Raw genomic sequence first — 27314 nt, 5'->3', positions numbered from 1 at the left:
CGCCATATGTTTAATGTTGCATCTGTTTTAGCCTACAGTTTTTTCCAAACACATGATTTCGCTGAGGGCAATGCTTTTACGCATAATGGGCATGCATATGACGCGCCCCACGGACAGATCACCTGGATCATACTGTATACTCACATTTACAAAAACAGAGGTCAGTTGCTTTTGCTGTAAAAAAAAAAAATGATTGTGCTCTTATCGTTTTTGAGATAGCCTATTAATGAATAGTATTCTATTTAGGGCAAGTGGGTCATTGTGCATTGTTGTCCCGCTTTATGCGTCACTCACAATGAAACTGTCCCTCTCAAACTTAGCATTTTATAACTTGAACTTTAATTTGATGCATTTCTGATTTGGACTACAAACGAAAATATTATTATTATTATTATTATTATTATTATTATTATTATTAATAATAATATTAATAATAATAATAATAATAATAATAATAATAATAATAATAATAATAATAATAATAATAATAATAATAATAAAACAACGTCCATTAGGCTATAACTGCTTTGTTCACATTTTGTTTAATATTATTTCATATTGTGTCCTGACTCCTCTCTCAATGCCGCTGCTTTTGCTCAGTACGCACTGTGCGTCTGCCTTCAAATGTCCCCACACTGAGGCGACTGCGACTTAATTAAGAAGAGCTTTTTTAAATAATTAAACAGTGTCCGTGCCACTGTTTTATTATTGCAGTTATGAGAACGATGAGGAGGACGAGTAAAAGAAACACGTGCCCACGCTGACACCCAACCCGTGTGACAACCAGCCCTGGTCTCCCCTATTTGTAATGTCTGTCAGGGAAAGAACGGGGTAAACTTTTACAAGTTCAAGGCTCTTTCCACCCCCCCAACCCACCCACCCATAGATTAGGCCTAAAAGGTCTGGTTTGTTTTGTTATTTTAAAAGAAGCATATTCCTGTTTAAAGCCATGAACCCATTAACTATTGGAGGCTGAAACTGAGAGGCCGTTCCTTTTAAAGGTATTTTTAAAGGTAAAAGATATTTCAGGATTTTTGACATAGGGCCTCATTTCCTAGTTAGACCTAGACTAGCGATATAAATGTCTGTGTTTAACCATTTTGAAAGTAAAATACCTTATATTTGAGCAGCATCAGCTTCGTGGTTGTATAAGCGACGCAGCGGCGGAGGGATTTGCTAGAAAATAGTCCCTCAAAATGCGATCATTCATGTGATGCAGGTCAGTTATATTTAAAAAATTACTCTATGGACACAGACATTTATATGGTTAGTCTGATGTTATAAGTGATTTGCCTCAGGTGTTCTGTGGAGCGGGTCACACTGTTTTTAATGCAGGCTAGCTGATACCATAGAAATGCGCTAGCCTAGCACAAGCCTAGCGCCATGTAACTCTTCAAATATAAGAACTGCATGAATTACAAAAAAAAAGATCTCCAGAAATCAGCAACACACTGGATAACGAGAAAATGAGGCCCTATGTCAAAAATCCTGAAATATCCCTTTAAGTTCATTTCCAAACTAGTCTCAGGTGAAGGTTGATTTTTTCCCCCTACTTTTCCAACGCTTAAAACGTTCTCTTGACAACTTTACAGTTTTCAATGTATCTGCCCTTGTTGACCGCTGATCTGGCGACATAAATCGGGTCATGTTTATGAAATATTTCCAGGGGAAGAGATCACACAGACCTGGTCCATGTGGCGTTCAGTAAAATCAGTCAAAGAAGGAAGAACGCAAACGCTGTGAAACATTGCTCAGTTGTGGCAGGAGCTCCAGGCCGTGACCTCGTCTGTGCTTGCTGCTGCTGCTGAAGTGGCTTCCAAACGCAGAGCTCACTTCTGACAGAGAGATTTTGACTTTCTGTGTCTGCAGAGGACGGTTTGTAACAGGAAAAGTGTCTTTACGGAGGCCTGAGCGGCTCTGGGATGATGTTAAAAGGAGTTTAGTGGGAATAGTCTGTTCCAGAATGCGCACAGTGTAAGGTTTGGATCGCTCCAGACGCGAAGACTCGTTCACATTTATGTTGTATTTGATTTCAATCCGAGGGGAAACGACCTCCGCGCCGTCTCCTGCTCTTTTCCGTCCTGACCACCGCGTTTATTTCAGTATTAGAGCCTTTTCCTGACGCGCAGAAAGCACAACAGCCTCTGACCCACACGCGCTCAGCAGCTTCGGGTTACATTGAGTCTTTACGGTTCTCATGCTGTGTTTAAGTGCGCCTCGTGCTCGGGGAAATTCCATTCTCTCTCAGACTGTTGCTGTGAGTGACGTTTTGATAAACTATGGCAGAAGAAGCTCCCGCTCCCGCTGCGGCTCCGGCCAAAGCTGCCAAGAAGAAGACCGCCGCCAAACCCAAGAAGAGCGGCCCCACCGTCAGCGAGCTCGTCGTCAAAGTCGTGTCCGCCTCCAAGGACCGCGGCGGCGTGTCCCTGCACGCCATCAAGAAGGGCCTGGCCGCCCTCGGATACGATGTGGAGAAGAACAAGGCACGAGTCAGGCTCGCCATCAAGAAACTGCTGGATAAGGGCGTTCTGGTGCAGAAGAAGGGCTCCTATAAGATGAACAAGTCCGTGGATGAGCCAAAGAAGGCCAAGAAGCCCGCCAAGAAAGCCGCCCCTAAAGCCAAGAGGCCCGTTGCCACTGAGAAAGCCAAGAAAGCGACCACACCCAAGAAGCCCACGAAGTCGCTGAGGAAGGCAGCCAAGCCGGCGACCAAGAAAGTAGCCAAGAGCCCGAAGAAAGTGGCCGAGAGCCCCAAGAAGCCTGCGAAGAAGGTCTCTGCGGCGAAGAAGGTCTCTGCGGCGAAGAAAGTCTCTGCGGCGAAGAAAGCCCCCGCGAAGAAAGCCCCCGCGAAGAAAGCGCCCCCAAAGAAAGCGCCCCCAAAGAAAACCGCCAAGCCCAAAACCAAGAAGGCCGCGGCCAAGAAGTAACTCTTTCACTCTCTTCCCCCGAACCAACAACGGCTCTTTTCAGGGCCACACACTCTGCTAAAGAGCGCAGCTTCAGTCAAACTCAATGAAGATTGTGGTAGCGCATTGTTGGCTGGCTGAGCGCGTGCATAAGTAAGGGATAATGTACAGAACGCTGGTCATTATCTGGAAAATAAGCATCGACAGGGTCCGGTTCGCCCTGAAGGTCCTTTATCAGAAAATAATGACTGGTAGAACGTTGGGAAATCCCATTCAAATCAACGGAGCGTTCTACTTAAAGGTCCTATATCCTGCTATTTTAGCCATTCCAAAGATAAGTATAGGCATTTATATGATATATTGTACCTCTACCACTATGGAGCACTCATTTTTGTGATAAATATAAGGGTTTTCTGGAGGTATTTTTCGAACCCGGAAGACACAACGCTTCGATTCAGTTAACTCGGCCCCCTCTCTCCGCACATATAACTTTGCCGTAATATAAATAAACAGCAATAAGTGAAATTGCTTCACAATGCAGTTATACGGAGTTGACATCTGCAACACAGCTTCATAAATGGCTAACACACATGCTAATATGCTAACACACATGCTAACCCGCGTTTGGACTGACTCACCCTCTGCTCCATCGCAGTTTACATTATGGGACTCGTGTTGGTTATAAAAGTTAATCCACTTTGATTCTGGTGAAGGTTCACCAAACATCCATCAGAGACAGTCACAGAAAAACAATATTTTGCTGATAGTCGCTGAATCCCGGAGACAAATAACAGCTGAGTGGCCTCTTCCTGAAAAAGGTTGAATAAACTCCCGTTCTCGTAGCCAAACGCGCTTCTTTTTCTCCGTGACGTTATTGTTAGGTAAGAATAAAGAACAGGTGTGTCCAGAATAGATGACAACGAGCTCCATCTTCAGCTGCAGCGCAAACATGACGTCTGTTCAGGCGCTCAGGGGATGTGTTTGTTTTGGCCACAGCTGACCTGGAAGCACCTCGGGCACCTCCTTTTTTTATTTTTTATTATTATTATTATTATTTTTTTGTTTCTCTTTGTTTCTCTCTTACGACAGAAATAATGAAAAAGCTATTTTACAAATTAAAATCACGCTGTTAGACATTACATTACAGATGCTGAGCTCTTCCGTTCCGCTGTTACGACACAACTGAACAGGTCAGTCGTTCACCAGGAGAGGGCGGAGCCTCAGAGAGCAGGATTCAGGAGGATTACTGAGAGCTGCGTGAATGAAGCCACAAACCACTCTGGGGGTGTTTTTGATAAGGAAATAGCATAACAACATGGCTAAAAGTTCCAAAAAGTCGAATTTGCATGATATAGGACCTTTAAGTTGTGAAGAGCCGTATAATAAGAAAAAGTAAAAATGCCAAAACGTTTAAATGTCGTCGGATATGTCAATCCATTTATTGTAGTACAGGGTGATTATGGAAAAAACTGAAAACAAAATAATGAATAACTCAGTTTATAGATGTTTGGTAAGATTTATCTCAGAGGACGGTCAAAACCGTGTGCTCCAGCAGCGCCACACCTGTTACTAATTGGCACACCTCTTAAAGTAAATGGGCCACTCCCAGCGTGCCCCGAATGGCTCCACCAAAGATGATGCAAAAAATGACCTTTACGCACAGTATGCGCTTTTACGCAGCGGTGTCCTTGCGTCACAAAGAAGTAGTATTTTTGCAGACTAAAAATAGGATAAGACTTAATCGCTAATGATGGCTACAACTATGGCTGGAATCTCCAGATATATTTATTGAATGAGACTCAAATAAAAAGAAGGAGTTAAAGGGGCTAGATGCAAGTTAGCCATTTTATACTCACTACTGCCACCTCAGGCCAAATGTGTAACTGCACCTTCTATATTAAGCTCGTGCATGACGGCACTTCGGACCCGAAGTGACACCTTTCTGAGTGACAGTGCAGGATTTTAGAGGCAGTTGTGTTGAACAGGTCTGAGCTCATTCTACACATTAGGACATGGCTGGAACATGTAGGGGGAGGAAAATACATAATTTTAACATTTTTAAACTCCCTATAGTCCCTTTATAAACCTGCCTCAGGATCCCGATACTTGAACAGTTTTCCCCCTCTGCCATCAGACTCATCAACAAAAACAAGACCCACAAACATTAAACCAGGGGTCACCAACCTTATTTCAGCTGAGGGCTACTTTAAGAGCATTAAGTTGTTCGAGGGCTACCAGTTAAAAACAAATCCTAAAGACTTAAACGTACAAACTGTTCACTTATAGGATATTGACCCCATATTATATTAAAATAGCTTTATTTTAAACTCATACTGAGTCACAAGAACCGAAATAACTGTAATTTTAAGAATAAGATTCAAGAAAATGAAGTGTTTTACACTTTAGAAAAAGTCCCAAGGGCTACTGGACATGCCCCAAAGGGCCCCAAGTTGGTGACCCCTGCATTAAACCAACATTTTAAACAATTAAAACAAAACCCAACACAAAAAAAAACAATTCAGTATTCAACATAATTCATTTGTTTTGATATAAGTATTTTAAAAAGTATGAGTACAAGTACAAGTTTTAATTTGTTTTCCTTTACTTTTGCAAACGAAAGTGAGGAAACTGCACTGGGGACAAGGCAAAATCACAAAAAACAGAAAAACAAACATTTCTAAAAATGTATATGCAGAATAACATTGGTTATATCCTTAATTATATAATACACCATAGGTTGTATTTCAATATATATATATATATATATATATATATATATATATATATATATATATATATATATATATATATATATATATATATATATATATAAAGATTAAAATCTTTATATTTTCAGAAAATACAGCTTGTTTCAGACTGGGGACACAAAAGGCAGGTGTCTGTCTGTGGCTCTGTCTGTGGCTCTGTCTGTGGCTCTGTCTGTGGCTCTGTCTGTGGCTCTGTCTGTGGCTCTGTCTGTTACTCTGTCTGTGGCTCTGTCTGTGGCTCTGTCTGTGGCTCTGTCTGTGACTCTGTCTGTGGCTCTGTCTGTGGCTCTGTCTGTGGCTCTGTCTGTGGCTCTGTCTGTGGCTCTGTCTGTGACTCTGTGTGTGTGTGGCTCTGTCTGTGACTCTGTCTGTGGCTCTGTCTGTGGCTCTGTCTGTGGCTCTGTCTGTGACTCTGTCTGTTACTCTGTCTGTGGCTCTGTCTGTGGCTCTGTCTGTGGCTCTGTCTGTGGCTCTGTCTGTGGCTCTGTCTGTGACTCTGTCTGTGGCTCTGTCTGTGGCTCTGTCTGTGGCTCTGTCTGTGGCTCTGTCTGTCACTCTGTGTGTGTGTGGCTCTGTCTGTGACTCTGTCTGTGGCTCTGTCTGTGGCTCTGTCTGTGGCTCTGTCTGTGGCTCTGTCTGTGACTCTGTCTGTTACTCTGTCTGTGGCTCTGTCTGTGGCTCTGTCTGTGGCTCTGTCTGTGGCTCTGTCTGTGGCTCTGTCTGTGACTCTGTCTGTGGCTCTGTCTGTGACTCTGTCTGTGGCTCTGTCTGTGGCTCTGTCTGTGGCTCTGTCTGTGACTCTGTCTGTTACTCTGTCTGTGGCTCTGTCTGTGGCTCTGTCTGTGGCTCTGTCTGTGGCTCTGTCTGTGGCTCTGTCTGTGACTCTGTCTGTGGCTCTGTCTGTGACTCTGTCTGTGGCTCTGTCTGTGACTCTGTCTGTGGCTCTGTCTGTGGCTCTGTCTGTGGCTCTGTCTGTGGCTCTGTCTGTGGCTCTGTCTGTGACTCTGTGTGTGTGTGGCTCTGTCTGTGACTCTGTCTGTGGCTCTGTCTGTGGCTCTGTCTGTGGCTCTGTCTGTGACTCTGTCTGTTACTCTGTCTGTGGCTCTGTCTGTGGCTCTGTCTGTGGCTCTGTCTGTGGCTCTGTCTGTGGCTCTGTCTGTGACTCTGTCTGTGGCTCTGTCTGTGGCTCTGTCTGTGGCTCTGACTGTCGCTCTGTCTGTGGCTCTGTCTGTGGCTCTGTCTGTGACTCTGTCTGTGGCTCTGACTGTCGCTCTGTCTGTGGCTCTGTCTGTGGCTCTGTCTGTGACTCTGTCTGTTACTCTGTCTGTGGCTCTGTCTGTGACTCTGTCTGTGGCTCTGTCTGTGGCTCTGTCTGTGGCTCTGTCTGTGGCTCTGTCTGTGGCTCTGTCTGTGGCTCTGTCTGTGGCTCTGTCTGTGGCTCTGTCTGTGACTCTGTGTGTGTGTGGCTCTGTCTGTGACTCTGTCTGTGGCTCTGTCTGTGGCTCTGTCTGTGGCTCTGTCTGTGACTCTGTCTGTTACTCTGTCTGTGGCTCTGTCTGTGGCTCTGTCTGTGGCTCTGTCTGTGGCTCTGTCTGTGGCTCTGTCTGTGACTCTGTCTGTGGCTCTGTCTGTGGCTCTGTCTGTGGCTCTGTCTGTGGCTCTGTCTGTGGCTCTGTCTGTGACTCTGTGTGTGTGTGGCTCTGTCTGTGACTCTGTCTGTGGCTCTGTCTGTGGCTCTGTCTGTGGCTCTGTCTGTGGCTCTGTCTGTGGCTCTGTCTGTGGCTCTGTCTGTGACTCTGTCTGTGGCTCTGTCTGTGACTCTGTCTGTTACTCTGTCTGTGGCTCTGTCTGTGGCTCTGTCTGTGGCTCTGTCTGTGGCTCTGTCTGTGGCTCTGTCTGTGACTCTGTCTGTGGCTCTGTCTGTGACTCTGTCTGTGGCTCTGTCTGTGGCTCTGTCTGTGGCTCTGACTGTCGCTCTGTCTGTGGCTCTGTCTGTGGCTCTGTGACTCTGTCTGTGGCTCTGACTGTCGCTCTGTCTGTGGCTCTGTCTGTGGCTCTGTCTGTGGCTCTGTCTGTGGCTCTGTCTGTGGCTCTGTCTGTGGCTCTGTCTGTGGCTCTGTCTGTGGCTCTGTCTGTGGCTCTGTCTGTGGCTCTGACTGTCGCTCTGTCTGTCGCTCTGACTGTCGCTCTGTCTGTCGCTCTGTCTGTGGCTCTGTGGCTCTATGTTTCGGTCGTGAATGATCCGGCTCCTTTTTTGTATTATTATTTTATTCCTTTTCGGAGGAGGGGCGTCACTTTAGCCGTGCATGCTTATTTTGCAAAACCAAAGTCACTGCTGGAGTGGGGTGGACGGAGAGAGCGACAGAGGGACAGCGAATGCACGACGTGAGCGCGGCGTCCCTCCGGGGAAAGCGCCGAACCCTCAAAGCGCCAGCACTCTCCCGAGCCACAGGAGAGAAAAAGGCGCGAGGGGTTCGTGAGTGACGAGGCGGCTACAGGAGCCCGACACATCTTCCACCTGTGCGCTCAGCTCACTCCGCTCTTGGCCTCCGAAGCGACATCACCGCGCCCACTGCCTCCTCCTCCGCCCCGGTCATCTCCGCCGCCGCTGCTGCTGCAGCGCCACAAGGAGCTCAAAGTGAGCAGCATAAGGCAACGAGTTTGAGAAATAAAAGTCCTAATGACAATAAACAACGGTTACAGAGGAGACCGCGCTGAAGCTAGACCTCTTTCACTTCAGTTTTCTTTTACCACTCTTGCACGAGGGAGAGATAGACAGAGCCAAAGTAGATATTTGTTTAATCATCAAACATGCTCTAACATACTGCAAAATACAGGGATCAAATTTTCTTGTGCTCAGGGGCGTCGGACCCAGAGCAGGGTAGGGGCCCTCAAAAATGCTGCAGAAAGCGTTCTGTATTGTACTTTCTAAGTTTCCTTATAATTGATACTATAATCAATCAATCAATCAATCAAAACTATATTTATAAAGCGCTTTTCATACAGAGTTGTAACACAAAGTGCTTTACAGATTAAAAGCAGTTCCCGCTCACCCAACCACCCACTCTTCCAAACAGACAACACTGCTCTCCCCACCCCCCTCCCCATAGCCACATACACACACGCAGGCACACACACACACACACACAGCCACACGCACACACGCAGCCACACACACACACATACACGATGAGATAATGGACGTAGTGCTGAGGCTGGGTACAGATGAACCAGGTAAGGAAATGCCATCAGAGGAGCCGTCTGCACCGGGAGCGGTACATCAGCCACAGCCACAGGGCACCACCACCGGACACCCAGCGGAGGTGCAGCAGAAGCACCACACCTCCATCCGGGCACCCAGAGGACAGTGCCCACACAGCCACAGCCGACCACCGCTCCCGGGGCAGAGGGCTCCCTCAGAGGAAACACTGGAAATTCTAAAAATGCAAAAATGCAATATACAAATATATACATAAAATAAATAAAAATAATAATAATAATAAATAAAATAAACTAAACATATATATAAAACTAACTAAAAACTAGTATAATAAGATAATTATAAACATAAATAATAATAAAAATAACTGAAAAAATAAGTAAGTAGAAATCAGCTAAAAGCTAAGCTAAAAAGGTGGGTCTTGAGCCTGCTCTTAAAAACATGAACGTTCTCTGCAGCCCTGAGCTCCTCCTCAGGTGGTTCCAGAGGCGAGGGCCGTAATACTGGAAAGACGCCTCGCCATAAGTCTTTTTGTTGACTTTAGGAATAACAAGGAGACCTCTGCCAGAGGAGCGAAGGGGCCGTGAAGGTTCATAAGGTAAAAGCAGTTCTGAAAGATAAGAAGGACCAAGACCATTAAGACATTTAAAAACCATTAAAAGAACTTTAAAATCGATCCTGAAACACACGGGGCCAATGCAGCGATTCAAACCGGTGTAATGTGGTCCCGCCTCCTGGTCCTCGTCAGGACACGAGCTGCTGAGTTTTGTAAAAGTTGCAAACCTGAGATACTCTTTTTGGGAAGACCAGAAAGCAGGGCATTACAGTAGTCGATACGACTGGTGATAAAAGCATGCATTAGCGTCTCCGTGTTGGCCCGAGAGAGAATGGGGCGGACTCTGGCTATGTTCTTTAGATGGTAAAAACCTATCTTTGTGATATTCTTAATGTGTGGAATAAAAGTCAGCTCAGAGTCAAAGATCACGCCCAGGTTCTTCACCTGTGAGGAAGGATTAAAAGACAATGACTGCAGTTTGGGTAAAAGTTTCTCTCTCTGGGCCTCAGGACCGATGACTAAAACTTCAGTCTTGTCCTGGTTAAGCTGGAGAAAGTTTTCTGCCATCCAGGATTTAATATCTAAAATGCAGTTAAAAAGTGCATCCATTGGCCTGGTGTCATCAGGAGACATGGAGATGTATAACTGTGTATCATCAGCATAACTGTGAAAGTTGACTCCATGTCTCCTGATGACATCACCAAGAGGGAGCATATACAGGTTAAAAAGCACTGGGCCTAAAATCGAACCCTGGGGCACACCACATGTGATTTTATGGACTTTAGAGGAGCAGGTATCCTCCTATAAGAACTGAACAACCGGCTAAAATACAATGGTTGCTACACAGAATTTTGCACAAACAATAATGATGGATAATATCTCAGGGCCCTGGCACCCCTTTAAAAATGTGCCAAATGGTTCAGCCCACACGCTTCAGCTCAGCAGTGACTTTGATGAGGTGGATTCTGTGATGTAATGACACAGAGCTATGAAAGACAGATCTTAGTCTGGCCTCGCTCTAATGTGCTTTTATTTAACACTAGCCTGTTCTAGCGGACCTTAGAGGCAACTTTCTGTCATAAATGACAGTTAAACATGAGGTGAGGCGAGTCCTGCCTCTGCCTGCGCTGAGGATGGTGCAGAGTCATTGTCAAATATTGAGTGGAGGAAACGTGAAACCATTCTACCAATCAGATGTGAGAAACAGTGCAGCGAATTTGCATGACGCAGGGCTATAAATAACAGAGGACGCGCTGTGCGCTGCTAACTAAAGAGCTTCGATAGCTACAATCATGCCTGATACTGCGAAAGCGCCCAAGAAGAGCTCAAAAAAGGCCGTCACTAAAGCCGCTGGTAAAGGAGGCAAGAAGAGGAGAGCTAAGAGGAGGGAGAGTTACGCCATCTACGTGTACAAGGTGCTGAAGCAGGTTCACCCTGACACCGGCATTTCCTCCAAGGCTATGAGCATCATGAACTCGTTTGTGAACGACATCTTTGAGAGAATCGGCGGTGAGGCCTCCCGTCTGGCGCATTACAACAAGCGCTCCACCATCACCTCCAGGGAGATCCAGACCGCCGTGCGCCTCCTGCTCCCCGGAGAGCTGGCCAAGCACGCCGTGTCCGAGGGCACGAAGGCTGTGACAAAGTACACCAGCTCCAAGTAAACTCTGCTTTAGCTGCGGAAATAAACGGCCCTTTTTAGGGCCACCCACAACTACTAAAGAGCTGTTCTTCGCACAAAGTGTGATTTGTCACATTAATTGACTTAAAAATCCCTCTGACCAATTACCTGGATTTTCACCAGAAAACAGTGATCTCTATTCATAAACCAAACATTTGTCAATCAACCTGAGTGGCCCTTTGAGAACTGAATGACTCTATTGATCAATCAATATAATCCTACACCTACACTTTTAATGAAATGCTACGTCATGTTGTAGCTACTTCGAAGTACCACAAGAAGCGAATGTACAATTCAGAATCCGAAATTTGTTTTGTTCATTAGTGAAACAAAACATAACTTGGCACATCTATTAATCATTTTTGATAAACCAGACAGCAAAAGGCTGGAGTACAATAGTATCACTGGGTTTACAGAACTACGCAATTAGTATTATTATTAATTATTATTATTATTAATATATTTTTTGTGAAAGTTTTTGCTTTGTATCAGTACGTTCACAAGGAAGTCCCGCCCACTTCCCGTCTTCATCCAGGTCCGCAGATGTTGAGTAAAAGCACGACGCAGACGCCACAAGCTCATCTTGATTCTCCTATCACTAGACTATCAAAATGAGCGGCAGAGGAAAAGGTGGGAAAGGACTCGGAAAAGGAGGCGCGAAGCGTCACCGAAAAGTTCTCCGTGATAACATCCAGGGCATCACCAAGCCCGCTATCCGCCGTCTGGCTCGCCGCGGCGGTGTGAAGCGTATCTCTGGTCTGATCTACGAGGAGACACGTGGTGTCCTCAAGGTGTTCCTGGAGAACGTGATCCGTGACGCCGTGACCTACACCGAGCACGCCAAGAGGAAGACTGTGACCGCCATGGACGTGGTCTACGCCCTGAAGAGACAGGGCCGCACTCTGTACGGATTCGGAGGATAAACCCGCAAAATACAACTAGCTCAAAACGGCTCTTTTAAGAGCCACCCACTAATTATGAAGATAAGCTTCTAATGATTGTCACATGAACGTTTTGGAAATTATATAACCTGACATTGCATCACATGAATGATTTTGAGGGACTATTTTCTATCAGATCACTCTGCTGCTGCTGCGTAGAAGCTGATGCTGCTCAAATATAAGGACTTTTAAACGCAAAATTGTTAAAATTAAATATATCGTAGAAATGCCTACCGCCATTTTGATTCAGGACTAAAACAGTGATATCAGGCTGGCACATGAATATGAATGTACTAGGCCCCTCCCATAACGACCCAGACCACTTTGTCCTAAAGATTCTTGAAACACAACGTGAACGGAACTGGTCTAGTGCTGTCGAAATGGGTCTTTAGTTTCGCAAAATAAGCATGCACAACTAAGTGACGCCCCTCCTCCTAGAGGAATAAAATAATAATAAAAAAATTAGCCGTTCAGCTCCGTGAACCCGTTCATATTGTTGCACAGGATCAACTCAAAAAGTTGGAAGGTGAATACAAGGCCTACGCTACTCAGATGGAAAAACGATCATTGTGTCATTGCTGACACAATGATCGAGAAAGAAAGAGATTGTCTGCTAAAAGCGCACCAACTGCAAATTGAGAGAGATGATGCAAACAAAGTGTGGGGGGATGTGGCGTTGAAGGAGGAACAGCTTTATAAGATGCAAACACAGAAGGAGATCCAGGAAGAGCTTGTTCAAAGCCTTCAGAAGACGCTGAATGAGCGTCAACAAACCATCACCAATCTACAAAAACAAGAGCTTAGGTTGAAGGCCGAGATGCAGGCAGAACAGAACAGGAATAGAAATCTTGAGGAAAAACTGAAGTTGTTGAATCAGACTTTTGAGAAAAAGCAGTGTGAGATGGAGGTGTCTCTCCGCAAAGCACAGGAGCAACTCAAGAAGGTGGAAGGTGAATACAAGGCCTACGCTGCTCAGATGGGAAAACGTCCGACAGACGCTAATACGATGATTAAGAAAGAAAGAAATTTTCTGCAAAAGGAGCGCCAGGCTAACGTACAACTAAAGGAACAGATAAGGAGGAACGGAAGCTGAATCTTACAATGACAAAGTTAGGGACTACGAGGCAGCCCTGAAACAAGAAGCGCAGAGCAGGAAACAGCTCCAGGCCAAAGTCCCAGCCCTGGAGAAGGCACTGGAGGAACAAAGGGGTGCAGTGAGAGATCGGAAGACCCTTCTCAAGTCGGAAAGAGACAAGTTCAAAGACTTTGCCAACAATTACTTAGTGCAGATCAAGACTGTTGTGATGGAGAGAAATGAGCTGAGCAGGACAGTGGCAGGTCAGCAGCAGACCATGGAGAGCGATAAGAACCAGATGAAGGAGCTGACCCAGGCCCTCGCCACAGAACAGGCCACATCGAGAGCTTTACAGCAGGAGACAGAAGTTCTCCTGCAGCACATGGAGAAGAAGCGAAAGTCAAAGTGGAAGTTTTGGCAGCGCATTTAATTCACATTCATTTTCTCTTTCCATCACCCTCTCCCACTTACCATCCCTTTAAATTTCCCTCACGACATGCCCGACCTGCCCTTTGCCCTGCTTTGTGGAGGAGATAGATGAATGTTTGGATTTGTCTAGCTTCACCCAGGACGGCTACGAGTCAGGGCTGCCATATCCTAATGAAGGACCCGCCTCTTTGCCATTTTTGGCTGTGGGGACTTCATTTGAACAGCCACTTTGCTGCACGTCTCTCTGTCAGTGCTGTCTCGATGTAACGCGCTTTTGGTAGAAAAGCGCTGTACAAATGTGACCACTTACGAAGAGACACACAGCAAAGTGGCTGTTCAAATTAAATCCCCGCAGCCAAGAATGGCAGAGAGGCGGGTCCTTCATTAGGACGTGTCAGCTCAGGTGGAATCCCAGAGTTAACCAGACTCTGGGATTCCACATCAGTCACAGGACATCCGTCAATCAGCCTCAAAGACAGTCCATCAATTGCTGAGGAGGGATTTTGAATACATAACAAACAAGGGTTGAGCACTCAAAATGGCTCCACAAAATGGGAGAAAAGAGAGAAGAGAGAGAAAAGAGAGAGAGAGAAAATGTGAGAAAAAACAATAAAAACTCAACAAAAAAGTTATAAAAACACTTACCAAAAGGGTAGCACTTTACATCACGGGCCGGTAAGTCCGTGGTACCTACAGTGGTAATTACAGTGGTAATTGCTAGTAATGACAGTGGTACTTATTGTGGTACTTACAGTGGTACTAAAAGTGGTAATTACTAGTAAATAGGGTTAGGGGTTAGGATTAGGGTCAGGGAGACACAGAGTTACCACTGTAGCTCTCATTACAAAGAGATACAGTGATAACTCTTAGTAATGAAGGTTGTACTTCTATTTACTTTGGTACTTTAATTGATAGTTTCTAGTAGTTACAGTGATGCATCTATGGTACTTATTGGTAATTCAAGGATACTACAGCAGCAATTCATAGGTAGTAAATGTGGTACTTGTACAACAGAAGTCATTTCTAGGATAGTGTGACTCTAAAACAACATAAATCAGCATGAGGGAAAACAAGAAGTACAACCTTCATTACTAAGAGTTACCACTGTATATAGAAGTACATAACTTGTAATTCTCACTATAGTGTCCTTTAAGTACCACAAGTACCTAGAAGTACCACTATTATTACTAGAATTTACCACTGTAAGTACCACAATAAGTACAATTTTAAGCACCACCATAAGTATCACTGTAAGTACCACCATAAGTATCTAGAACTACCTCTGTAAGTACCAAGGACTTACCGGTCCGTAATGTAAAGTGTTACCCAAAAAAACAACAAAAAAGTGACAAAAACACACAAAAAAGTGTTGAAATCAAAACAAAAAAGTTACAAAAACACAACAAAAATGGGACAAACGCAACAAAAGTTACAAAGGCGCAACAAAAACGTAGCAAAAAAGTGACAACAAAGCGGTAAAAATTCAAATTAAATCGGTAACATTTTATTTTACACTACCTTGATACATTGTACCTAGTAAATTTACAATAATGTAATGTGTGTTTTAGCTCTAGTCGAGAAGCTTTTAGATTTGAGTAAAGTTGAACTGGAGACAACGGAGAGCACTTGGTTAAGGGGGGGGGGCGGGGGTTAAGAGATTAAAAGTCTCTCATCCACATAAATATTTGTCTTGTCCGTTTTTTGTTTGGCCCCTTCTCTTCCCAAGTATGTTGCGTTGTCATAAATTGCCCCGGTCTTTGAAAATGGGATTAAACATATTTCCTCTGGCAACCGGTCTGGATATAGAGAGTCCAAGGGCCAGGTCCAGTCGACTGAAGAACAGTTTTATCTACCAGGTTATCAGGAAGCAATGTTTAAATCGTAGATGCTTCTGCTGTTTGATAAAGATCACATGACACATTAATGTTTAATTAATGTAATGGATTCGCTTTTCATGGTAGATCTGTCTCGGCTCCGGGTCTGCAGCTTTCCATTATTGCACGGGGGCAGCAGTCTCAGCAGAGATGCCCAGTTTCCCGATCCACGTACACCTCCTCCAGCGTGTCCTGGGCCTCCCACGAGGCCATCAATTGTTTTTGGGTTTCTGGCCCGTTTCTGGCATCAACCCCTAAAAACAATTGATCCTGGAGCGTCATAGAGGCCACTGTCAGGGAAAACAAAGGTGCAATGCCATCCATCCATCCATTTTCTTCCACTTGTCCGTTGCCGGGTTGTGGGGGCAGCTGTTGGAGTTGCCCAAATCACATTGCACCAGCCCCTTATGGCTCCTCCTGCAGGTGGTGGGTCCACAGAAGGACGGCCTCATGATTAAACGGGCCTGGTCTCTCATAAGGGGCTTCTGAACCACTCTTTGTCTGACCCGTCACCGAGGACCTGTTTGCCCTGGGAGACCCTACCAGGGGCACGAAGCCCCCGACAACCGAGTTCTAGGATCATTCAGGCGCTCAAACCCCTCCACCACATTAAGGTGGCGGTTCCAGGAGGGGACAAAGGTGCAATGCTGCAAAAGTGCAATGCTGCACCCATAATGCCACTGAGTCATTAAAAGGTCAAATGTGTGCAAATATTAAGATTTCACCTAAAAAGTTGCATATTGCATCTTTAACGTAACTGTGCCAGATATTTCAGGCTCCAAATTCTACAATTTATTTGACCTAAAACACAAAATAAATTGTTATAAACATGTTGAATGTCATGACATCATGACACGTGTTAAATAGCTCATGATTTTGCTAAATTTGAAGCCAAATAAAATAGAATTAACGTCACTTAAAGAGGGGGTATTATGCTTTTTTCAGTCACATAGCACCAGTCTATATCACACTACAATGATGACAAACCTTCTGTTGGTCTGTAAATGCAGTAAATTAGAATAACTGCCTTGTATAAAATGTCTCTCTGAAAATGGCTGTAGTGAATGTCTTGAAATAGGCCTCTGTCTCTTTAAGAACCTCTGAGCCTTTAGACACGCCCCCTCCACACGCTGTCTGTGGCATCAGTGGGGAGGGGGTTCTGCTGAGGAGCAGTGGTTGGTTACTCGGCTGGTGACGAAAGCTCGGAGGCGTCTCCAGGAGGTGGGGGCGTTCCTAGGAGGACTCAGGCAAACCTATCCCTAAAATGGCGTTTTTACAGATGACTCAAAAATACGTGAATGTGCCACGGCAACACTTCAGGCATGTTTTTAATGAGGGAATGACATAATAACATGATGTAAAGCTTGAAAAAGTAGATTTTGCATAATACCCTCCCTTTAAGAGCTTCTAAAACATTTTCAAGTCAGCATTACGTTTAACATAAATCAGGATTATTTCTCAAAATGCACACATAAATCAGTGAAATTAACCACAAAGTTAAGATGGATTTGTGAAGTGTGCCACTTCTGTTTGTACAAAATTCATCAAGATTAAGTCCAATTTCTGTTTATATCTTTTTACCTCAATAGGCAGGTCATCAGGTCATCAAATTACATTTCACCACAATCTGACAATTATTCAGTGAATTCAGTAAATCCTCTCAAACCCAATGACAACCACCCAATGTGATCTCCCATTGTTTTCAATGACACCACACGCATTGTATTCACTGCTGCTTGATTTGTGACATAACATCGCAGCGCCTAATCAGATATTTCATTGAGCTCTCAAAGATCCACTCAGGGCGAGGATTATTGCCAAATGTGTGGTTTGTCAGTGGTTTGCAATCTGGTAAGAAAAAATGTGATGATTCATTAGAGGGGGATTTTCTTATAAAAGACTTTTAAAACTTTGATTTAATTACAAATGAACCTCTTAACCCCATCTTAATAATCCTAAATCTAAAAGCTTCATAGCTGGAGAGCCTGATTTGAAAGCTAATATGAACAGTTGAGCTCATTTGCAAAAACAAGTGCCATTGAAAACACTTAACGTATGCTTGCAAGTTTCTCTTTACATAGCAGTGTTTTTTACTTACCAGGCCTGTTTCAGTGCCATGAAAATATAAAGTCATTTGTTCTTAATCAAATTTACACAACTTTAGCTTCACAAGAGTCATCTGTGGAATACAGTAACAAAGACACCAAGCAACTCTCACTAATTCAAAACTCCTCATACACTAAACTGACCTTAAATTTTTCCTCCTGTTGCCCTGTATTTTAGATACTCATTTTTTGTCGCATGTTTGTGACATTTCCATCTTTGCTCACATGATTTCTAATTATTGTCACCATTTAAGCCTTTAGATTGGGGAAATGCCCTCTCTTTCCTATGCCTCAGTGCATGTAGAAGTACAGCTCTTTAGTCTTTGTGGGTGGCCCTTAAAAGGGCCGTTTATTACCGCAGTCTACGCGGATTTTACTTGGAGCTGGTGTACTTGGTCACGGCCTTGGTGCCCTCAGAGACGGCGTGCTTGGCCAGCTCTCCGGGGAGCAGGAGGCGCACGGCGGTCTGGATCTCCCTGGAGGTGATGGTGGAGCGCTTGTTGTAGTGCGCCAGGCGGGAGGCCTCACCGCCGATCCTCTCAAAGATGTCGTTCACAAACGAGTTCATGATGCTCATAGCCTTGGAGGAGATGCCGGTGTCAGGGTGGACCTGCTTCAGCACCTTGTACACGTAGATGGCATAACTCTCCCTCCTCTTAGCTCTCCTCTTCTTGCCACCCTTCCCGGTAGCCTTCGCTACGGCTTTCTTCGAACCCTTCTTCCCTGCTGGCTTCGTGTCTGGCATTGTTGCGTGTGTCTATCTGACGACGTTCTCCTCTTTATTTATACCCGGCTCATGTTCATCAGCTGTGCTGTTCCTCAGATCTTATTGGTTAAAGTGAATACACGCCGCCCCTTACAAACACAGCGTCACGTAGTCACCATGTACTGTAAAATTAAGAATTATAACAGCTGGAGGCACTGTATATATATATATATATATATATATATATATATATATATATATATATATATATATATATATATATATACATACATACAGTGCCTCCAGCTGTTATAATTCTTAATTTTACAGTATATGGTGACTACGTGACGCTGTGTTTGTATATATATATATATATATATCCTTTTTACTGGATATTATGTGAAATGGACAAAACCCACAATTCATTCATATTGTGAGATTTCGGCTATTTCAATCATAATATAGATATATCTTCATTATGTTATTCTAAAAGTGTGTTTGAGACCTTTTATCATTTTTATTTGTTAATTCAGCAGGAGATTCAGATAAAGCTTCGTGTGATGTCACACTTCATAAATGTAACAATTTGAAAAACTGCTAGGAATAGTCTAAAAACTAAAAAAAAAAAAGTGTACTCCTTAAAATCACTATCAAGTTAAAAGGTTTCAATAGTATTTCTAATCGAAAAGTTAAAGGAAATATTTTGATACTTTGTCATGAACACATTACACAAAGCTTATAGCAAATTTGACATCTTAATTCTCTTTGACCACGGAATGCATGGCTAAATTATGACTCATTCCATTGGCGTAATTGCAGGTTTCTCTAAAGCTTACACCACAAATGCACTGTACAAGAAATAAGCATAGAATTAAAAGGACATATACTTTCAAAATGTTTGAAATGTTTAAAAAGGTATATAAAAAAACAAAAACAAAAAAAAAGGTGCCAAGATTTGTTCTTTGTAGAAGTGGGTGGCTCTTAAAAGAGCCGTTGTTTTGTAATTAAGACCGGGTCTTTACTTTGCCTTCTCGGTCTTCTTGGGCAGAAGCACAGCCTGGATGTTGGGCAACACACCTCCCTGTGCAATGGTCACTCCACCCAACAACTTGTTGAGCTCCTCGTCGTTGCGGACGGCCAGCTGCAGGTGGCGGGGGATGATCCTGGTTTTCTTGTTATCACGAGCAGCGTTACCGGCCAACTCCAGGATCTCAGCAGTCAGATACTCGAGCACGGCCGCCAGATACACGGGGGCTCCGGCACCGACGCGTTGAGCATAGTTACCTTTCCTCAGCAGCCTGTGTACACGGCCCACGGGGAACTGCAGCCCGGCCCTGGAAGAGCGGCTCTTGGCCTTTGCTCTTGTTTTGCCGGCACCCTTACCACGTCCAGACATGATTACTATTGAGATTATTCGTCGAGTCTAAGTAGAATCGAAAGTATGTTCCACTGCTCTTCGAGTGGCCTTATATAGCCCTTGCTACTCTGTGATTGGTCAAGCGTAGAGTCAATCCACCAATAAGACATCAAACTAGTAGCGCTTGCGCGCGGGATTTCAGTCAGAGAGCGGGCTTTAGGTTCATTTGAATAATACAATAGAAACGTCTAAAGTTTCACAGCTCCACCTTCACCAGGAAGACGACGTTTAACATAAACATCTCGACATGAGTAATTGATGTATATTCAAAACTACTGCATTTTTATCTTTCTATACAATGTAAATGACACTATCGAATCTACAATCTGACACTACAATGAATTCTTTTCCCTTGTAAACTGTAGTTATAGATTACAGACTAACAAATCTACTGTCAGGCAGGGCTGATTTTGCCGAAAAAGAAAATGCATGGACTAAGTGGTTATTTCAGTAGAAAATAATTTAATCAAGGTTCTCAAACATTGTATAGTGTGAAATATGTCATGACAGACTGATAAGCCTCGTTCCACTAGTGATATGTCGGTCGCGAACGATCTGGCTCTTTTGAACGAGTCCTTACAGTGAGTAAACGGGTTCGCGGAGGTGAACGGCTAATTTTTTTATTTATTCCTCTTCGTTGGAGGGACGTCACTTAGTTGTGCATGCTTATTTTGCGAAACAAAAGTCACTGCTGGAGTGGGGCGGACGGAGAGAGGAGTGGTAGAGGGACGGTTTGTGAATGCACGACCGCGGGAAGTGAGCGCGGCTCTGGGGAAACCGCAAGAGAGAGCGCCCGAACGCTCCCAGCGCCAGCACTCTCCGCTCTTGGCCGCCTCCGAAGCGACATCACCGCGCCAACTGCCTCTTCCTCAGTTCGCCCCCAGTCGTCTCCGCCGCTGCTGCAGCCCTAATGAAATAATAAACAACGGTTACAGAGGAGATCGCGTTGAAGCTAGACCCCTTTCACTTAAGTTTTTTTTTTCCTTGCGCGAGGGAGAAATAGGCAGAGAAAAAGTTACGTGAATGAGAGACGCTTAATCGGGTTTTTTCGTGATAACGTCCATAGAGGAAACATCTATCGATGTTATATTGTTTGAAATAGTGACATATTCGTTAAAATAACGCCTATTAAAAAAGAGCCAGTGTTTTGGACGGCTTCTTTCTAGAGCCGTAAGCACTACTTTCCACAACTGTAGGAAATGTGGGATAATGGCGCCATCTACTGGCGAATTAACGCTTATGGATGGCGACAGACACAGATACTGTAATTTACTCGTACAAAAGGAAATGCAGGGTGTGGACTGATGTTTTTATGTATATCAAAATCTTACAACACATTAAAAAAAAAGAAAGCGCTTTTTTAGTCGTAGGTGGCTCTTAAAAGAGCCGTTGTTTGAATCAGAAAGTCTATTTAAGCCCTCTCCCCGCGGATGCGGCGGGCCAGCTGGATGTCCTTGGGCATGATGGTCACCCTCTTGGCGTGGATGGCGCACAGGTTGGTGTCCTCGAACAGACCCACCAGGTAAGCCTCGCTGGACTCCTGCAGAGCCATGACGGCGGAGCTCTGGAAGCGCAGGTCGGTCTTGAAGTCCTGGGCGATCTCTCTAACCAGGCGCTGGAAGGGCAGCTTGCGGATGAGCAGCTCGGTGGATTTCTGATAACGGCGGATCTCCCTCAGAGCGACGGTGCCGGGCCTGTAACGATGAGGTTTCTTAACACCGCCGGTGGCCGGGGCGCTCTTGCGGGCAGCCTTGGTGGCAAGCTGCTTCCTGGGAGCCTTACCTCCGGTGGATTTACGGGCGGTCTGCTTCGTTCTGGCCATTTTCTTTGCTCCTCGTGTTCAGTGTGAAAACCTGAGACGATATAAGCAGTGGTCGGATGCAGCGGCTTTTTAAAGTCGCAGGGCAAAGCTGATTGGCTTCGCTGTGCGCGCGCTCTGCATTCAAACAGCAAACGTTCACGCCTCCTTCTCTCTTATTCTCTCATTCAGCACAAAAGCCCTCATCAACATAATTCGTCTTGTCCCAACTGTAACAACTACAAAAAATGCATGCTGATTTACAATGAGTATTGTGCTGTATGTGTCAATTTAGTCACTTTAGTACTTGTAATTTGTGTCGGCTGCTACTTTGTTGGTAGATTAGTGCATTTATAATAGTAGTCATAATCTAAGCATAGTTTATTAATAGTATAATAATCAGAAATGTTTTAACAAAAGCTAATGTTAACAATGTGGATTAAATATAAAAACATTGTAAGGTTAATGCTGTAAATGTAGCTTGAGTGTAGCAACAGTGTGAAATGATTGAAAAGCTTTAAAATGCGTCCCTAAGTGACCATTCCACTGCACATAGAAACATTTCTGAAAATGAAATGTAACCTAAATCCTTTATTGGCCAGGAATAAAACCTGCTCTAAATTGTGGTTTCAGGCAGGAAAACCACTTACGTTTTATAGTATTTCTAATAGTATAATAATAATAATAATAATAAATAATATCCTATAATTTAGAAACAAAACAATATTGCATTTAACTGAGAAAGGGGATGTGCAAAAACTTTTATTTTGAGCAACTGCCCCTGTACTATAGTTAAATAGTACTACCTGTATATTATAACAAATCACTGCAATAAAAATAGAATATTCACTCTTTGGTAAAAGTGGTGGCTCTTAAAAGAGCCTTTGTGTTGTAATGAAGACTTTACTTCTTGGCTTTCTTGGGGGCTGTCTTTTTAGCGGCCGCCTTCTTGACGGGTGTCTTCTTGGCGGGTGCCTTCTTGGGGGCCACTTTCTTGGGGCTCTTGGGGGCGGGTTTCTTGGCTGCTTTCTTTGCAGGTGCTTTCTTTGGAGCTACCTTCTTCGCCGCTTTCTTTGCCGGGGACTTCTTAGGTGTTGTTTTCTTAACGGCCGACTTCTTCTTGGGGGTGGTTGCTTTCTTGACCGTCGGCTTCTTAACGGCGGTCTTCTTCTTCGCAGCCTTGGGTTTAGCCTCAGCCTTGGCCACTTTGAAGGAGCCGGAGGCGCCTGTTCCCTTGGTTTGGCTCAACAGTCCTAAAACCACCATCCTCTTCAGGACAGCGTTGATGCGTTTGTTCTTACTCACCACATCCACGCCTTTATCAGCCAGTGCCTTCTTAATAGAGGCCACGGAGGCGCCTTTGCGCTCCTTGGACTCCGCGATAATTTCCAATATCAGCTTCTGGAGGTTGAGGCCGACAACCTTCTTCTTGCCGGCGACGGCGGCCTTCTTCTTGGGGGCTTTGGGCGCTTTGGCCGGAGCGGGAGCAGCTGCTGGAACGGTCTCTGCCATTGTTCGTGTCGGTTTAGATCCGAGAGTGAGGCGTAGGTTCACGCGGAGAGGGTTTATAACGGGCATGAGAACCGTGGAGACTCAACCATGTCTGCTGCGCGCCCGTGTCTCCGCTTTGTGCTTTCTCTTCACACTTTTAGCTTCAAAATATACGAAAACTAGAGATTTCATGCAAAGCATCTTATACCAGTGTTTGATTAACAATCTCACACTTCCATCGATCGCATCAGCTCACGCACAACATCGTGCTTTTTAAAATACAGACCACTAAACTGCGCTGGTACCCACTTGCGTTGAACACATTGTACCGACTTTTTCCAACATTTTGCTTCAAATTTATGTACACTTGAATTTCTTTACAATATTGTGTATATAGATAGCTAGAGGAGATGTTCAAGAGTGTTTATAAGTATTAAAAATCTCCATTAACTTCAGTATTTAGCTGAAATTAGCATCAATTCTGATGGCATCAAACACAACTTCTTCAAAATAACGACCTTCATACTGAGGTAGATCCACCATCAAAATACCTCCACGTTTCCATGTCAGATTGCTTCGTTTATATTTTGACTTACCTTTTTGCAATGTTAATGTTGTCAGTTTCAAATGTGTCACAACATGCCCTTTGGTAAACATCATTTATCCCTAAACAAGCTATAAACACAGGCTACAACAGCAGATGGACAGGGAGCCACCCTTCTGATCGTGGCCTATATTTAGAGAGTTAGTTGGCTACAGATAAATAGTAGGATAGATAAACAGGAGTATTAAATTACTGTTGATTAAATTACAATGTCTGCTATGTGACATTATTATGAACTCTGTAAATCAGGTCATGTGGTAATATAAATGTTGACATACAGGCTAATGCAGCCCTTGAAGACTTTTTTTTTTACCACATATTGATTGTATTGATTTTTCTAAATGGTGAAAAAAGGTGATCACAATGACAAAAACTATTTTAATATAACAATCTTATCAAAAAATAAATGCTGATGATAAAATATGATGTATATTTTAAAACAATAATGTAAGTTACTATAAAAAAAAAATTAAAAAAAAGAGAGAAATTAAAGGTTGTAAAATTCAAATTTTCCCTTATTTTTTTATGTTTAACACTCAAAGAAGAAAACAAACTGGGGAAAAACTGGTGCTATTTTAAGTGCAGGTGCCATCGTCACAATTTGAGGAAAATGCTTTTTAAATGTATTTCTTTAAATCTCAGGAGTCTGGAATGTCTGCAAACCTAAAGACGATTTCAAATTGTCTGTTATTGTTTTTTGGCCAGAGAAAAAAGCTTTTGATTTTGCATTCAGGGAGATTGTGTTGTGATGTGACATTCATGAATTAGCTTGAACCAGATCTTTTATTCGTTCAATTTTGCACAGATTATTCCTGAACAAACTTAAGAATCACCAGAAGAGCAGAGTAGGCAACACAAGTGAACGCTTTTATTCTGAAAAGAACAGAACTCTTTTCATTAGTTGTGGCCCTATGTTATTCCCATGGATCTGTTATTTAGATGGCATGAATCAGTCTCATCGTAATTTTGTCTAATTTGAATATAAAGATATGCTTCTCAGATAATGGGAGTTATCGGGCCGGCGTTAAAATAAAACGACAGAAAGTCTTTTGAACAGCTCTTCGGAAGGAACGGATTGCAACGACTCAGCTGCCTGAGCCATAAATCTATTTGTGTGTGTGTTCCTTTGGAATGTTTTTCCTCACGATCAAATGTTTGTAGTAAATGTTTAGAAATGAAAATAAGTTTTAACAGATCTTGATCGTGGGGTAAACACTGCAGCTCTCTCACATTTTACTCATTAATCAACAACAAAAGTGCATTCAGTATATCACACATTGGAGCCTTAGCATGCTTTTTGTTAAGTAAATGAATGAATGAATAAATAAATAAGACACTCAGATATTGCAAATGCAAACAGTCTGAAGAATATAAAATTCAATAAAGTAATTGTACAATGAATAAATATTTGAGAAGGTTGAGACCTGGTCTGATTGTAGATATTATTATCTATTATTATTAAAACTGACAGAATGAACTTGAAAATTGTTCACTCTAGTCAATCTCTAATTATTAAATCTATGATCTCTTACAATAATAACAAATACATGATAATGTCGCCATCTAGTGGCGAACAAATAATACTGCTTGAATGGCAACAGAGCCAGACACTGAAAAGTGACATGCTGTAGTTCAGGGGTCCTCAAACTACGGCCCGCGGGCCAAATCCGGCCCGCGAGATGATTTAATCCGGCCCCCCACTTGTAGGGCACAAATGCCTGAGTATGTCAAAAAAAAAGTAAGTTTCTAGCCCATTCCTGTGCGGAGTTAGGATATTTTAACTAAATAACCAGTTTACTCATTCCAGCCACTAGGGGGCAATTTGAATAAATAAAAAATAATTCCACAGGTGTCCAGCAGAGGGCACTTACATAAGAGATCAGAATAACACATTATAGCCACGTGGTAAATGAAGCTTACCACCACAGAGTGTGGAGAGAATGAATAATGACGACAGTACTTTGAGAAACTTGTGACACAGGCTTGTAAAGCACAATACAAGTGTAAGAAGTTATAAAAAATAAGAATAAGAAGAAATAAAAATAAATGGAAATTAAAAGAAAGTGTGAAGACTTGATTACTATTTTTGCAAACCACTACAGTGAAACAAACATGAGCCTGAATCAAGTGTTGATCTTGTGGATATAGTCGTGGGGACGACAGTGCAGGCGAGTCATCTCTACTTCACTATGAGGCATTTTGTCCTGGGTCATACAATTCTATATTATAGCCAACCTGGTCCGGCCCCCCATCACAGTCAGGAACAATAATGTGGCCCCCAGAGAAAAAAGTCTGAGGACCCCTGTGGTAGAGGATCATTTAAATGTGGTGGAAAAAATGTCCTAGTGATAACAGTATTTTTTTCAAAAATAAATATAGTAAAAACCTCAAAATCCACTGTTCCAAATTATTATGCAACTCATCGTTTCAATACATTTTAAAGCTTGTAATTAACTGAAAATGGTCATTTGTTGTATTTGTAGCATTAGGAGGTCATATTTACTGAAATCAGAAGCTATTTCAATCAAAAAAATATTAACAGGTCAAGTTATATTTTAACATAGGAGCCCTTCTGTGAGAGCAGCTTCAAAATTCTTAAATCCATTAAAATTGTGAGTTTTTGGACAGTTTCTGCTTGGATTTCTTTGCAGGATGTTAAAATAGCCTCCCAGAGCTGCTGTTTGGATGAAAACTGCCTCCCACCCTCATAGAAGTGTTTTTTGTTGAGGCTCCAAATGTTCTCAACAGGGCTGAGGTCAGGGGAGGAGGGGGTCCACATCATGAGTGTCTCTCCTTTTTTGCCCATAGCAGCCAGTGATGCAGAGGTTTTCTTTACAGTATGACATGGTGCGTTGTCATGCATGAGGAGGATCTTGTTCGGGAAAGCACGGCTCTTCTTTTTGTAGCATAGAAGACAGTGGTCAGTCAGAAACTCCACATATTTTTCAAAGGTCATTTTCACACCTTCAGGGAGCCTAAAAGGGCCTAAAGGGGCCGACCAGCTCTCTCCCCATGACTCTGGCCCAAAACATGACTCCGCCACCTCTTTACTGACGTCACAGCCTTGTTGGGACATTGTGGCCATTCACCAACTATCCACTACTCCATCCATCTGACCATCCAGGGTTACACGGCCTCATCAGTGAACAAGACTGTTTGAAAATGAGTCCTCATGTATTTCTGAGCCACTGCAGCCGTTTCTGTTCATCAGCTTCAATTAACTGTTTAGGAGACGCCCGGATAGAAGGTTTATGCACAACTGCAGCCTCTGGAGGATCCTACACCTTGATGTTCGGGGGACTCCAGAGCGCACCAGCAGCTTCAAATACCTGTATGCTGCTTTATGGCATCTGTTCTCCTAATCTGATGTGTTTGTCTGGCAGAAACCGTCCATATTGTGCCATTATCTGCACAAAACGCGAGTGCTCTGAATCATCCACAAATCTCTTATCAGTATGATGATTACACTTAATCTTTCATGAAATATCGAAGGTTTTCATACCTAGACCAAGGCATTCAACTATTTCACACTTTTCATCAGCAGGCAGACCCTTTTTCTTTCCCATATTGCTTGAAAATGATGATCTGCTTAATAAAGTGGAACACCCTTTTCAGCAGTTTTTCCCTTAACTGGGCTTAACCTGAACACTAATTATCCCAGGTCTCTGAGATTAATGTCAGTGATTCATAGAGCCCCGAGCCACGATACCATCCATGAGTTTCATTATTATAATTGTTTTTTT

At 43.5% G+C, this 27314-nt stretch overlaps 7 protein-coding genes across 7 annotated transcripts; 3 read left to right on the top strand and 4 right to left on the bottom strand.

Moving 5' to 3' along the window:
• Positions 1 to 2279: 2279 nt before the first annotated feature.
• Positions 2280 to 2927, top strand: LOC306970406 (histone H1-like; the record flags this gene model as incomplete). Its single annotated transcript, XM_079566384.1, has 1 exon — positions 2280 to 2927. The coding sequence occupies one exon, from the start codon at positions 2280 to 2282 to the stop codon at positions 2925 to 2927; it is 648 nt and encodes a 215-aa protein (XP_079422510.1).
• Positions 2928 to 10742: 7815 nt separating this feature from the next.
• On the top strand, positions 10743 to 11153 carry LOC306970281 (histone H2B 1/2-like; the record flags this gene model as incomplete). Its single annotated transcript, XM_079566197.1, has 1 exon — positions 10743 to 11153. One exon carries the CDS (start codon positions 10743 to 10745, stop codon positions 11112 to 11114), a length of 372 nt encoding a protein of 123 aa, XP_079422323.1. The 3' UTR covers positions 11115 to 11153.
• Positions 11154 to 11742: 589 nt separating this feature from the next.
• Positions 11743 to 12054, top strand: LOC306970221 (histone H4; the record flags this gene model as incomplete). The annotated part of the gene is made up of 1 exon (XM_079566100.1): positions 11743 to 12054. One exon carries the CDS (start codon positions 11743 to 11745, stop codon positions 12052 to 12054), a length of 312 nt encoding a protein of 103 aa, XP_079422226.1.
• A 5873-nt stretch (positions 12055 to 17927) lies between these two features.
• Positions 17928 to 18300, bottom strand: LOC306970083 (histone H2B 1/2-like; the record flags this gene model as incomplete). The annotated part of the gene is made up of 1 exon (XM_079565920.1): positions 17928 to 18300. The coding sequence occupies one exon, from the start codon at positions 18298 to 18300 to the stop codon at positions 17929 to 17931; it is 372 nt and encodes a 123-aa protein (XP_079422046.1). The 3' UTR covers position 17928.
• A 959-nt stretch (positions 18301 to 19259) lies between these two features.
• LOC306970589 (histone H2A type 1-like) lies at positions 19260 to 19683 on the bottom strand. Its single transcript, XM_079566586.1, has one exon. The coding sequence runs from the start codon at positions 19655 to 19657 to the stop codon at positions 19280 to 19282; it is 378 nt and encodes a 125-aa protein (XP_079422712.1). The 5' UTR covers positions 19658 to 19683; the 3' UTR covers positions 19260 to 19279.
• Positions 19684 to 21075: 1392 nt separating this feature from the next.
• Positions 21076 to 21550, bottom strand: LOC306970563 (histone H3.2-like). The gene has a single exon (XM_079566556.1). The coding sequence runs from the start codon at positions 21498 to 21500 to the stop codon at positions 21090 to 21092; it is 411 nt and encodes a 136-aa protein (XP_079422682.1). The 5' UTR covers positions 21501 to 21550; the 3' UTR covers positions 21076 to 21089.
• Positions 21551 to 22306: 756 nt separating this feature from the next.
• On the bottom strand, positions 22307 to 22996 carry LOC306970496 (histone H1.3-like). Its single transcript, XM_079566482.1, has one exon. It carries the CDS (start codon positions 22986 to 22988, stop codon positions 22380 to 22382), a length of 609 nt encoding a protein of 202 aa, XP_079422608.1. The 5' UTR covers positions 22989 to 22996; the 3' UTR covers positions 22307 to 22379.
• Between the last annotated feature and the right edge of the window lie 4318 nt (positions 22997 to 27314).

This window comes from Gobius niger (genome assembly GCF_951799975.1).
Source record: "Gobius niger genome assembly, chromosome: 11".
In the NCBI taxonomy this organism is placed as follows: Eukaryota; Metazoa; Chordata; class Actinopteri; order Gobiiformes; family Gobiidae; genus Gobius; species Gobius niger.
This window is presented reverse-complemented; position numbering and strand designations above follow the sequence as displayed.